The sequence below is a fragment of the Phalangium opilio genome, unplaced genomic scaffold (assembly GCF_054372755.1).
Source record: "Phalangium opilio isolate 3A_F unplaced genomic scaffold, DU_Popi_V2 ptg000118l_1, whole genome shotgun sequence".
NCBI classification, from domain to species: domain Eukaryota; kingdom Metazoa; phylum Arthropoda; class Arachnida; order Opiliones; family Phalangiidae; genus Phalangium; species Phalangium opilio.
Genome location: NW_028324211.1, coordinates 754,063 through 766,884, shown reverse-complemented (window position 1 = coordinate 766,884; position 12,822 = coordinate 754,063). Strand labels below are relative to the sequence as shown.

General features: G+C 39.3%; 1 protein-coding gene across 1 annotated transcript; it reads right to left on the bottom strand.

The window, feature by feature from the left end:
* Positions 1-10,389: 10,389 nt before the first annotated feature.
* Positions 10,390-12,280, bottom strand: LOC149622738 (uncharacterized). Its single transcript, XM_089853502.1, has 4 exons — positions 12,275-12,280; positions 10,673-11,444; positions 10,547-10,585; positions 10,390-10,478 (listed from the first exon to the last, which is right to left on the bottom strand). The coding sequence occupies exons 1-4, from the start codon at positions 12,278-12,280 to the stop codon at positions 10,447-10,449; spliced, it is 849 nt and encodes a 282-aa protein (XP_089709628.1). The 3' UTR covers positions 10,390-10,446.
* Between the last annotated feature and the right edge of the window lie 542 nt (positions 12,281-12,822).

Genomic DNA, 12,822 nt, shown 5'->3' with positions numbered 1-12,822 from the left:
GCTCCCTGTTACTGTTTGGGATATGTTGGCTAAAAGTATTGCGTTGATGGCTACCATGCAAGCATCTCAACAGGCTCATAGACACATCCCCACGCCACCTTTTACTTTTTCGGGGTCTAGAGATGACAACCCCAAGGTATTTTTGAGGTCTCTTGAGCGTTTCCTAGCATCTGAACAGTTGATGCTTGCTTTCCAAGTGCCCAAGTGTTTTTGAGAAGCGTATTGGGTTAACGGATCGTGCTTTTCATACAATTAATACCGGAACTCAGTGCCCCATTGCTTGTAAGCCTTATCGTGTCTCTCCCCTTAAGCAACGGTTGATTGAGCGCCACGTAGACGACATGCTTAATACGGGTATCATACGTCGATCCCAGAGCCCTTGGGCTTCCCCCGTTGACGTTATTCCTAAAAAGGACTCACTACATGGTGTTGGCGAGTCTGAACCCGTCACTTCCATTAGTCGTTTTTCTGTAGATTTACGTAGTCTTAATGCGATTACCATTAGGGACCGATCCCACGGATCGACGATTTGTTAGATGTATTGGGCCAGCCCCATTATATAACTACCTTAGATTTACGATCCGGGTTTTGGCAAGTGCCGATGAAAGCTAGTTCAATTCCCAAAACAAGTTTTACTACACATTACGGAAATTATGAGTTTTTGCGTATGCCTTTTGGACATGTGAATAGTCCGGCCACCTGCCAACGTATGATGCAGGAGGTTTTAAAAGACCGACGTCTTTATGGAACTGTTGTATATTTTGACAATATTGTCGCTGCCCATGAGCACTGGCTCGACCATCTCCGCACTTTGGACTATATTTTCCAATGTTTAGCTGACGCGGGTCTGACACTTCGTTTGGACAAATGCGCATTTGCCATGTCTGAGACCAAGGTTCTGGGACATATTCATGGACCCTATGGGGTTAAGGTTGATCCTTCCAAACTAACCGCGGTTGAGCGCTACCCTTGGCCCACAAATCTTAAACAACTAGAGCGTTTCCTTGGGTTTATTGGTTGGCATCCGCGGTTTATCCCTAATTTCGCTACCTTGGTCTATCCCTTTTATCAGCTCAAACGCAAGCATATTCGATGGCAGTGGTCGTCTGTTCTTCGAGCTGCTTTTGACTCTTTGAAGAGTGCTCTTCTCAACTCTCTTCCATTGGCCACGTCAAAAGAGGATTTGCCATTTACGCTTACGACTGATGCATCTGATACTGGTATTGGTGCCATGTTAGCCCAAGTTGTTGGCGGTGCTGAGGTTCCGGTTGCTTATTTTAGTTGTTCTCTCAAACCGGCTCAGCGAAATTATACCACCAGTGAACGGGAATGTTTGCCAATTGTAGAGGCTGTAAAACATTTCCCTCATCTTCTAGAGGGGTGTCGTTTTACGGTTTTAACTGACCATAATGCCTTGCAGTATTTACAACGCATAAAAAGTCCTCAGGGTCGACTAGCTCGACGGGCCTTGATTCTGCAAGCGTTCGACATGGACATTCTATATAAGAAAGGAACCACCAATGTCGTTGCCGATGCTTTATCACCGTTTCCTGTAGACTCCCTTTGCTTGACTTCTGAGTCTGTAGTACCTTCTCGCTGTCCTGGCGTCCCCTCTGCCTCTGAGTCCCCGTCGGCCGTTCAACGTTTATGTGTTGTAAGTCCACTAATACCTCTTGGAGTGGGAGATGGCGTTTTCGACACTTTGTCCACACAGGAAATTATCGATGCTCAAACCCTTGATGATACCTTTGGTCCTATTGTCACTAGAGACGAGTCGGGTCTTCCATTTTTAAAACCCGACCCGGCCCAGCCCGACAGTTTAAAATAAAAACTTGACCCGACCCGGCCCAACCCGATAAAAGTTTTTAAAAATAAAACCCGACCCAGCCCGGGCCCGAATGAAAATGAGCCCGACCCGATCCGACCCGAATTTTTTTCATTTAAATAAAACCCGACCCGAAATTGGCATAGGACATGAAAAATCCGACCCGACCCGAAGAGCCGATTGCTTTATCAAAAAGAGATCACACCAAATAAGTAGTAAAAATACTTTGTTATTTTACTTGTTCAAAAAGTTCTTGTGGACAAACGTAAGGCTCGAGAGTGTTGAGCCTTCTAAATTGGTTCTTCGTGGGCCAAGGGTGTTTCCATCACTAGTTTGGATGAAGGAATTCCGAGAATTCTTTGAGCGATACGTGTCAGTCCAGGGAACTCCGAAATGTTAATGGTAGACCAAAATTCGAGTACTGAAAATGAATTTCCTAGAGAAAAAAAGAGGATACATCTTATGAAACTACTGTATACTTAATTATTCTTTAAAATTTAAACAGTACAAATCAAAACAATATGCTCTCCTTGACCACAAACAGGTTTCAATTTCAGTTTCATATAACGTTCAAACTCTTCTTCAGCTCTTTCTTCAGGTGAAATATCTCCGTTTGTCTCAAATCCTTCCTCTTCAGATGAATCTTCAAATTCGGCCAACTTCGGTACCTTACTTCTTGAAGATTTTGTTGACATTTGACTTAGAGGGCGAATACTATCACTGCTCTGTTGGTGTTGGTACTCCATTACTAGTTAAGATTTCAATTTCAAATAGGCCAGCTCTTTCATTTCATTACTGGCAAACTTGAGCTTTCGATACCTGGTGAAAAAACCAAACTCGAAATTAGATTATTATGCAATATGCATCGCGAATTCCCGAATCGCGACCATAATCAGGCGAACATACTTAGGGTTAAGCAGAGTGGCAACATAGTGAAACGTGTCTAAACAGCAGTATTCTTTATAGCATTCTCTGGCTTGTTGTTTCAAAGATTTCAACTCCAACAAGTCCTTATCCCCATCTTGAATATGGTTAAAAATTATATGCCACCATGGAGCAATTTCATGAATGGTTGGCTTCTATTCTTTGCTAAACACTTCAGTTGCTTCGTGCAAAGGCTTTAAGAAATTAATGATCGTTTCCAATACTTTATCGTCAATTTGGGACAGGCGATAAAGCTGATTTTTTTCCAATAACATTTTCTTAAGCTGCTTGGAAGACTTCATGTACGATTCTAACATAATTAGTGTACTGTTCCATCGGGTTGGAACCTCTTGTTTTAAAGAGTATTCCAACTCTGCATTTAACCCCGACCTTTTGAAATAGGAAACTACAGCTTTAACTCCTTGAATGGTTGAGTCAATTTTCGGGCATTGCTCCTTTAACGCAAAAAGCTTTTTTTTTGGTAGCGTTTCAGGATTTTTATATTTCTTTGGGTCCACGGCAGTATTATTTAACATCCACATTACAAAAAGATTCAACTTGTGGCACTGGCAATTTAGATTATTTTTTGAAGGGAATAATTTCGTCATATTTGAGCCTCCATCCGTTACAAGATATGATGATTCCAAGACTTTGCTAGCCAATTCGTTGAAATAGAAATGTAGAATTTCGGTTAACTGCATTCGTATATTATCAGTCGTTTTCTTTTCAAACTCGAATTCGTCAACGGCAAGCATTCTACATACTAATTTCCAATGAGAGTCTATGTAGTGAATAGACAGCGAGATGAAACTTCTCTGTTTAAACTTGTCAGACCACATGTCTGTGGTGAAAGTAAATACTGGTGATAGGGGTGCAAGACTTAATTCAGATATTATTTCTTGTTGTTTTGACGATACTAATGATGGCAGAATCTGTCAATTAATGATTGACTTAAATGACTGAAACCTTCACCCTCCACTGCACCCAAGGGCCGTAAATCCTTAGCTATGCCAAGTACGATACTATTGTTCTAAGATAAAATTTCTCCCTGCGGTACCTTTTTAGAAAAACAACTAGAGATGGAGGGTTGGACTTGGTTTTGTAACTTTTCATTTGAAGTTTGGGAAACATTTGGACGAATTTCAGAAACATCGGATATAACTCTTGAATGTTGTTTGGCACTTTTGGTAGCACAGCAGTAATTGTTTTGGTGGCGGTTTAAGCTCGATGTTCCAGTTTTGGCTTGATACGAAATAATACTTTTACATTTTTCACATCTAACAAAGGGCTGTTCATTATCGTCTACAAAAACAATTTCAAACGTCTTACATATACTTGACGTTTTACGTGCCGAAGAGTTTTTTTCAAATTTAATTCGAGAACTGTTTTTGATAATCAGACCTATCACGCTTTTGCTTAAGTTTTCTGTAAAAAAATAAATATATGTTCAAATGGCAGCTAAAATATAAATTAAAATTTAAAAAGTATCAAATAATCAACAGCTATAATGTTGAAAACGGGAAACAACTAATAACTATGTGTATGCGAGTCATCATGCGAATGTTATCTATACAACAAAGGCTACAATCCAGGCCTTGGCTTGTCAGCACGACATTTTCGGCTAATTATATTTTTATATGAAATTGAAAACTTGAAATTACCTTTTTTTCTGTATCTATAACTTCGTCAATATAATTCGAATCTTCATTATTTTCCATGGTTTCAAAAAGAAAATTACATCTGTCGTGACGACACTAAAAGGAAACCGAGCCTAAGGAAGTGTCAATTTGCGGTTGGAGGGGCCGGTCAAAAACTGAAAACCAAGAAACGTGCGCAGAGCCAAATATTTTTCTTCAAGGTTTCTCTATTCAGAAGTTTCGACAGCCGAGGCCCGAGGACACGTGTAGTACGTTCTGCCGCTCTTACTCTGGCTCTGCTTCTGCGATTGCCTGGTTCATATGAAATCGGGTCTGGTCTCTTGTTTTCTAATAAAAAAACCCGACCCGGCCCGACCCATTTCTTTTCTGAATATAAAAAATCCGACCAGGTCCGACCCGAAAGAAACTTAGCCCGACCCGACCCGTTTTTTTTCTGATAATAGAAAATCCGACCCGGCCCGGTCCGAATATTTTTAAATAATTTTGCACCCGACCCGGCCCTAAACGGGCCCGGGTCGGGTCGGGTCGGAAAAACCCGATTAAATCGGGGGCCCGACTTTTCTCTAATTGTCACTCAGTTGCGTGACCCTTTGGCTGTTTTGGATCGTGACTTGCGCCATTTTGTGTTGTATCAGATCGTTTTATTTGATAAAGCTGGGGGTGCGCAAAAGTTGATCGTCGTTCCTGAGACTTTGATTGATAAAGTTCTGGGTCTGGGCCACGACTGCCCTTTGTCCGGTCATTTGGGTGCTAAAAAACTTATGACCGAATTGCTCGGTCTTTTTGGTGGCTGCACATGCTGGCACGTGTCAAGATTTATGTTAAGGGACGCTTGGTTTGTCAGCAGCGTAAAGCTCGTAATGTCAGGGTTCCGGGTCCCATGCAGTCAACCGTCGTCAATGGTCCTTGGGTTATGGTGATCGTTGACCTTATGAGCCCCATGATTGTAAGTATTAATCGCAAAAAGTATTTAGCTGTGTTTACCGATTACTTTACCAAATGGATCGACGTTATGCCATTGTGCGAGTCCACTGCGGTGTTTACGTGAACGTGTTATCCCCTGTCCGCCTTTTAAACGATAACGGTCCTCAATTTGTTTCTGCAGTTTGGAAGGAAACCTGCTCCTCCTTATGTCTTCGTTGCACTTACACATCCCCTTATCACCCTCAGACAAATCAAACTGAACGTGTTAACTGGGTTCTTGGGGACATGATGAGTTCGTATGTCGTAAATCGCCACCGGCTATGGGATGTCCATTTGGAATTGTTTCAGCTTGCCTATAATAGTGCTGTGCATGCGACTACGGGAGTATCTCCGTATTTCCTTAACCATGGTCGCGAACCCCGTTTGCCCTGGCTTGAGCCCATTTTCGATCCTACGGGCGTTGCTGCTGACCCTGACACACAGCGTCAGCATATAGCTGACCAATCATATTTTAGTTGGTGAGAGGGGCATATTATCCAATGTATATACCTCTCTTCCTCTGAGAAGGGGTTCGTAAATTTTTTCTCAAATGAAAAATCGTAACTGCCCAGCTTGTTAATGTTAATTGTGTCCCCAAATGCTCCATTGACGCCCATAGTTACTTTTAACAGTGACAAATTTTTACTTGCCACATCACACACCAGCCCTAAGGTTTGGAAACCATAGGTATAGAAGGCTTCGATTGTTTGATACAGACAAGCTACTAGTAATTTCTGTTGGAAGGGGAATGGCGACGTGAAATATGGGCCAATAATATCAAACCCCGATGTCATATCCCTCCAAAGAAATTGTAGAACATACTTTGCTGGTGCAGGTGTTCGCCTACTTGTTTTAAAAATATCGGTTAGTACTGGATAATCTTCTTCATCCACTGCGTAACCAACAAATTCGTGGGTTTTAGAATTCCACATGGCTTTATCGATGACTTTTACTTCATCCAACACCAAAATTCCATCCCCTTTTGGGACTTCTAGTCCTAATCGTACTCTTTCTTCCTTCCAATTGAAGTATTTACTTTGTTGTTCAGCCAGGTACTCTTCAACTACACCAGGCGGATGGTAAAATTTCTTACTTTTCTCCCTAAGAGTCGATATACTAGGGAGGTTTAGAATTTTAAACCCCCTCAAAGCTTTATACGCACCTTTGCTTCGACTTGCAACTGCTACAGCAATTCTCAGCGTGATGGAAGTCCATTGCCCCTTTTTACCGCTTAATGATTGTGATTGATCAGAAATAAATTACATTTGATCTTGCATGTGCTTTATTTTAGAATCTCGCTCCCATGATGCTTTGAGTAAACTTTTAGTGAAATTATCAGTGGTATTTAAAGTCTCTTCAAGTGCTTCGCTGTAGTTCTCATTTATCTCTTTTTCTAGTTTTGCAATTTTGCGCCTTAATATATATCGTGCTTCTACAAATCTAGATGAACGATTCTTTTTACTGTTGGGCGTTACGAACTTCAAGGGAAAATTACTATCAACACGTTGTCGCTTAATTTTTCTGGTTGGAGTTTCACTGGCTTTTGTCTTCTTCGCTCTTGAGATTGCGTTCGTTCAAACTGCGCAAAATTTACACGGTTTGGCTTTATTTTTGGGTGTCATCTCATCTTCTTGTTCGCTATTTTGACTGTAATAAACATCGCATCGTATTGATTGTAACGAATAAACGGGTAGTTATAGGTTTGTAAACTTTTAGGCATAGTACAATTTGCATTTTCAACTTTGGTTTCATTAACTCCCTGACACAAATCATGACCTAAATATCAAACAAATAAAAGTAAAGCATTTCGTATATTTTTTATTCAACTATTTTATCGTCATTTTTGAGTTGAATTGTTTTCACTGGCTTGAAAACAACGTACAAATGAGATACACCATCTTCACTTACAATTAGCTCAACTGGATCTTGATCATAGTTTAAACCAAGAACGGATTCAGGATACCATAAGAACGTGGGATGGTAACATTATCCCCTGGTACCGTGAAGTCATACTTCTTCTTTCGAAAACCTTTCCCGCCTTCCTTCTGGGCAACGCCTTAAAATCCGTATTTTAGCGCCATCGGTGGGTTATAAGGTCAAAGACTGACCTTTTTCTAATTTTTCAAAATGGAGGTGCCAGTGGATGGCTTTTCATCTCAAAATCCTAACGATGGTGTTAAACTAACTCCTAAATTAGCAGAATTAATTATAAAACCCACAATTGAGACCTCTGATTTAACGGACTTAAATACTAGCTTGAGTTATAATGTCAAAGAAGGTAGTTTTGCGGTTTTCATTACTAGAAATGACCACGTATTTTTCCCCCAAATTGCAAGGCTTTGCACTGATATACAAGGTAAAATAAATTTTGACATTGTTGCAAATATTTTAACAATTTTGTAATGGGTTAATGATTTACCGAATAATGCAGTTGATAAAGACCACAGTTACGCCGCTATATCACATCCGTCTTTTCTTGAAATGAGTGAGCAAAACGTTGTTCTAAACCCATTTAGAATTACTATCAGCGGTTCATCATTGCGGGCCAGTTTTCAAGTACTCAGCATAGAAAAAGATTTTGTACCTGAAGTTATCAAATGAACACAGGAAGGATTTCTTGTGACGGAAAAACTACTTCTACTACTGAATAAGGTATCAGCAAAAGGAAATTGCCGTGTGTGTGAAGGTCTATCACCCGACGAAGCATTTATAAATGGTGACTTAAGGGTTAATAGTTCCACTTTGGTCAAAAGAACATCACCATTCCTGAGATATGAGTCCCCAAAATATACATTCATTAAGCCTAACCAAAACAAAAGTAGTACAAAGTGCCAAGAATGCCAAAAATATGTGAGCAATTTAAAGGGATATGTCAAACGAAAAGCTACTTTTGACATCGAAAGTAATAATTTGAAATGGCGAAAATATGATGTGTCTTCGAGAGTTAAAATATCAACGCTGACACCTCGTACTCGTAAGAAGAGATTTCAGAATTTAAGAAGAGAAAAGAAATGGCTATTAAAAAGGTATAAACAGCTTCAACAGAAATTAGAAAAACTGAAAGTACCTTTAATGAAAACCAAAGCAATGAATGAGAGAGATTTTCCAAACCAATTAACTGAGGCTATTGAAGGAAGTAACAACGGGAACGTTTCCAAAAAGCTAAGAGAAGAATGGAAGGGAGACAGAGATCGTGTGCACCAAGAACAAATGGGAGATTTTTTTAAAGATCAAATAAGGAATGGTAAGACTTTTTTAAAACATGTTCCAACTGAGTACTTAATAATTATGTTTATTATTGGTCTACTAGAAGATGGGAAAACTAGCAACATTTGGTCAATGATTACGTACAGAATAGCATAGGTAATATATATTAGCAGTCCCGCCGCATATCAAGCTGTAAGGAGTTTCAAAATTCTACAGTTTCCTGCGAGGATTCTCTAAAAGATTTCACAAGAGCCAAACTACAAAAACCAGGAATAAACTTTGATTACTAGCAGAACAAAAATCAAAATATGAGGAAATACAAGCAGAACAAGTTGAAAAGGGACTACGCAAATAACTCGGTGAAGTAATACTCATCTTCGATGAAGTCCACTGTATAAAAAATGTTCACTCATATGCCAAGAATAATGAATTAACGGGCTTAGCACTGGATCCCAAAGAATATGAATCGTTCATTGATGTTTACAAAATGGTGGAAGATGATATGCCAGCCCCAACAGATTACATTCGTCAATTCCTTGGGCGTGATCTGTCATATAAATTTGATATTATTGGCCCATATGTTATTTCCAGTGGCTCGATAAAGCACCCCATTCTTTATGCCATCCTATTAGACGTGTTAGATGCCTTTCAATCAGAGCACTGGTTTGCGATGGCACCAGATCGAACCTGTCTTTAATTAAGCATACCTTAAAACAGCGAGGCTCATATAGTTTTGCTACAAGGGAAGATGGATCAAGATATCACAGTATAACCGCGTCCTTTAAGCATCCATGTTGGCCATTCCGAAGATTGTCATGGATCATATGCCCATCCCATGAATTGAAGAGCATCGTTTCAGCACTTTACGCATCAAGACCTCTGGGCACAAAAGGTTTTCAATTTTTTGGAGTGGAATTTCGATGGAACGCGGTTCGCCACGTCTATGATTAAGACCTCAAAAGGTCGAATGAGAACAAGGCGAAAAGAGTTCGCAAACTTTAGAAGAGCTATATCGATTAAAGGTATGGGCACGATTAAATGTAGCACCGTCAAAGATCATGCAATAGGAGGAAATGGTAGTGGCCTTATACGAGATTGCATACCCTGATGATAAGCCTGCTCCTCCACATCAAGACGAAATTATTGCTACCCGAGAATATCCCCTTAGTTGCAATAAAATCTTCGAAAAAGGCATTCTTAAACGGGTCCGGATGGACAACTTAAAACATGACGTACTAGTAGTTAACCCACCGAAATATGGAGAGTTAATTAGGTCATTTAAGTGTGCCGCCAGCCTTCTAGCGCGCTAGACCCGCGCGTGTATACTCGCGTGTGTCTAGAGTGGGGGAACACCGGTTTTTTATCCGGGGGGGGGGGGTTTCTTTGAGTTCGTTTATTGGTCGAGGGTGGGGGTCGCCAATTGATTAGGTCTTTTTTAACTGGTTAAGGGGCGTGAACTTCTTTAGTCGTGACGTAATGGCCAGATTTAGATAAGAGGGTGTTAGCTTATGCGACGTATGTTAGACATCTGTTAACGTCTCGAATTTCACTGGAGACGGTTTTCTCTACGCCTACATGTTATCCGCTACTCGATCATTGCGCTAGAAAGATCAGAAAATTGACTGAACAAGATGTCGCCAATAGTTTTAAAGGTATTGACTGACAACGTAATCTTTAACTGTAAAAATTTACTTTAATTGTACGATTACATATACATTAAATGCATAAATAATAAATGAAAAATACAGAAAATAAGATATAATTGAAAAATACATAAAAGTAAGATATAAAATGAAAATACACAAAATAGATAAGATGAAATATATAAATATGAATAAATTTTAAAAAGTAAATATATATGAATAAATTTTAAAAAGTAATCTTTAAAAGCAAAGGCCCCTCTGTAACGAATCAATAGAGTATTATTATACCCTATTGTAAACCTTTTCAAATGCTAATATATACTTACCACCCGCCACGGTGATTAGGATCGGGGTGTCGCGCGGAACTGCATAAGATTAGTTTACAATTAATAAATGATTCATTAGTTTACAGTTAATAAATGATGCATTATTTAAAAAAGTTTTCTATTTACCGTCAGATAGGTTTAACGTTATCTCGCGATGATCGGCGCCAGGAATCGGAGGTCCTTCCTGAATGACAACAGCCTGGGCTGGTTGTTGAATTCGCTCAAGCGGGTCATCGGGAGGAAGGATGTTTGGAGGAGGGGAAGGAGTACCAGGGTATGGGGGAGGAGGGGTTTCGATACGGGGCCGGTATTCAGTGTTGATAACGTTACGTAAAATGGGGATATCTATGTCACCATCGTCACCCCAATTACTCTCCCACGAATAAGGAGATTCAGCACCGGCCGGAATTAAATTACGATTGGGTGCCGGCGAAACCGGAGCTTCGTCGGCTAAACCCCAATCGACCGAGCCGGCGCGGCTCTGAGGTGCCATTTCTTGAGCGTTGAAAAAGACCTCAATTTTTCTAGCTCTTACCAGAGCGCATCTATCTCCGTTATGCGGGAATCGTAAATGGGGGTCATAGACATCTTCCCCTCCCGGCATAATGCGAATTGAAGGGGCACCCAACCTTCCTATATCCAAAACCCGGAGGGTTCCAAGAAAAAAATTTAAAAATTCTTTTTGATCTGGCCCTTTTACGTAAACGGTATCGCAACCTCGGGTTAATTGTTGAAGTACGGTTCGGATCTCGTCTTGACCGTATTCACCATCACGCCCCAAACCGGAATGTCTGAGGTTATTATAAATAACCGTGTTATCCGTTCTACGGAAACACTCCTCGTCAGGAATTTGAAAATTCCTAACGCTACGTTCACCGCTATCGCGTATGCAGCCTATCTATTAAAATGAAAACACACGTATAAGGAAAAATTCTAAAATATTAGTTAAGATTTAATACTTCTTTGACTAGAAACCTACAACGTAGGTTCCTAGCGCGACTAAAAACGATCGCGAAGCTCGTGGCGATAAAGATAAGGGACTCCCTATTTTAAAATATAAGTCTCTGAATCGAGGATTTAAATCTAATAGAAAATACTTACATTATATGTATATATTAAGTTTTTAAAAAGACTTCTGAGTAAAGAAGAGGTTATAGATATATGGTGATGCGTTAGAAACTAAAAGACACTAAGATAAGGGTCACTGTTGCCTAACCATTTTAAAATACTAGAAAAATACTTACATTTTTTATTGCGAGACTAGAAGAAGTTATTGAGTTTATGAAATTTTATTGCGTTGTAGAGAATACAAAGGCTTAAACGCTGTATTTATACATTTTTTCTCACCCACGAGTATACTAGGAGTCCGATAGTAACACGAAACCGTTCATCGGTGATAGTATAATTAGTTATAAAATTTTCGATAGTGAAGTGTAGCCTTAAGATTACACGTGAAAGACTTGGATAAAAAATTAAAGGAAAACAGATGTGTTTGGAGACTTTGAAAAATAAAAGATATGAATGAAATCTAATATTATTTAATCTATACATATATAATAACATAAATAAAGACGATCATCGACGATAGGAAAGATTTATAAAATATCTATAACTAAGTTTAAGATTACAACTGAACGAGTTATATAAAGTTAAACTAAACCAGATGTGTTTGGAGACTTAAAAATAAAAGATGCGTATGTAATTTAATATTATAACGCGAATAAATACGTTCATCGGCCTATGGGAAAGAGTTAGTTATAAATTGTCACACGCCGAAAACTAATTTAATTTTGACCTTAAGGTTATAATTATTCAATTTCGTTAAAAAGAAACAGATGTCGTGGAAGGTTTAAATATAAATTTAATTTACTGAATATATAATGACGTAGTTAAGTAATATGAAACCCTCTCGGACGTAAAGCTAGAAAAGATAACAACCGTATAGTATAAAAGCTCAGACTCAACGTTCGAGATTCATTCGTGCCGAAATTACTGCATTAACATCTCGCAGCAAGAAATTTCTATTCCTGAGAATGGTGAGTACTTTATACTTTTTCAATGAGATTAGAAGATTTAGTTCATAGGAAATACGCATTTCAATAGGCCGAATCAAAGGATGAGACACAATCCTGTGACAAAGAAGTAGAGACCTTGTTATCTCAGTCGGGATTTAAAAAGGAAGATTGGAAAGATCATATAATAGAATATGGTCGGGATAGATTATTAGGTGTTAAAATATCGTCGTTCAATGGTACTCTATACCTTGATATTAGGAG

Bases quoted from the DNA above. Each gene is read 5' to 3' on its own strand.
- LOC149622738 (XM_089853502.1), bottom strand. The intron at 10,586-10,672 runs GTAAATAGAAAA...AATCTTATGCAG, and splicing joins AACGTTAAACCTATCTGACG to TTCCGCGCGACACCCCGATC. The intron at 10,479-10,546 runs GTAAGTATATAT...GATTCGTTACAG, and splicing joins CCTAATCACCGTGGCGGGTG to AGGGGCCTTTGCTTTTAAAG.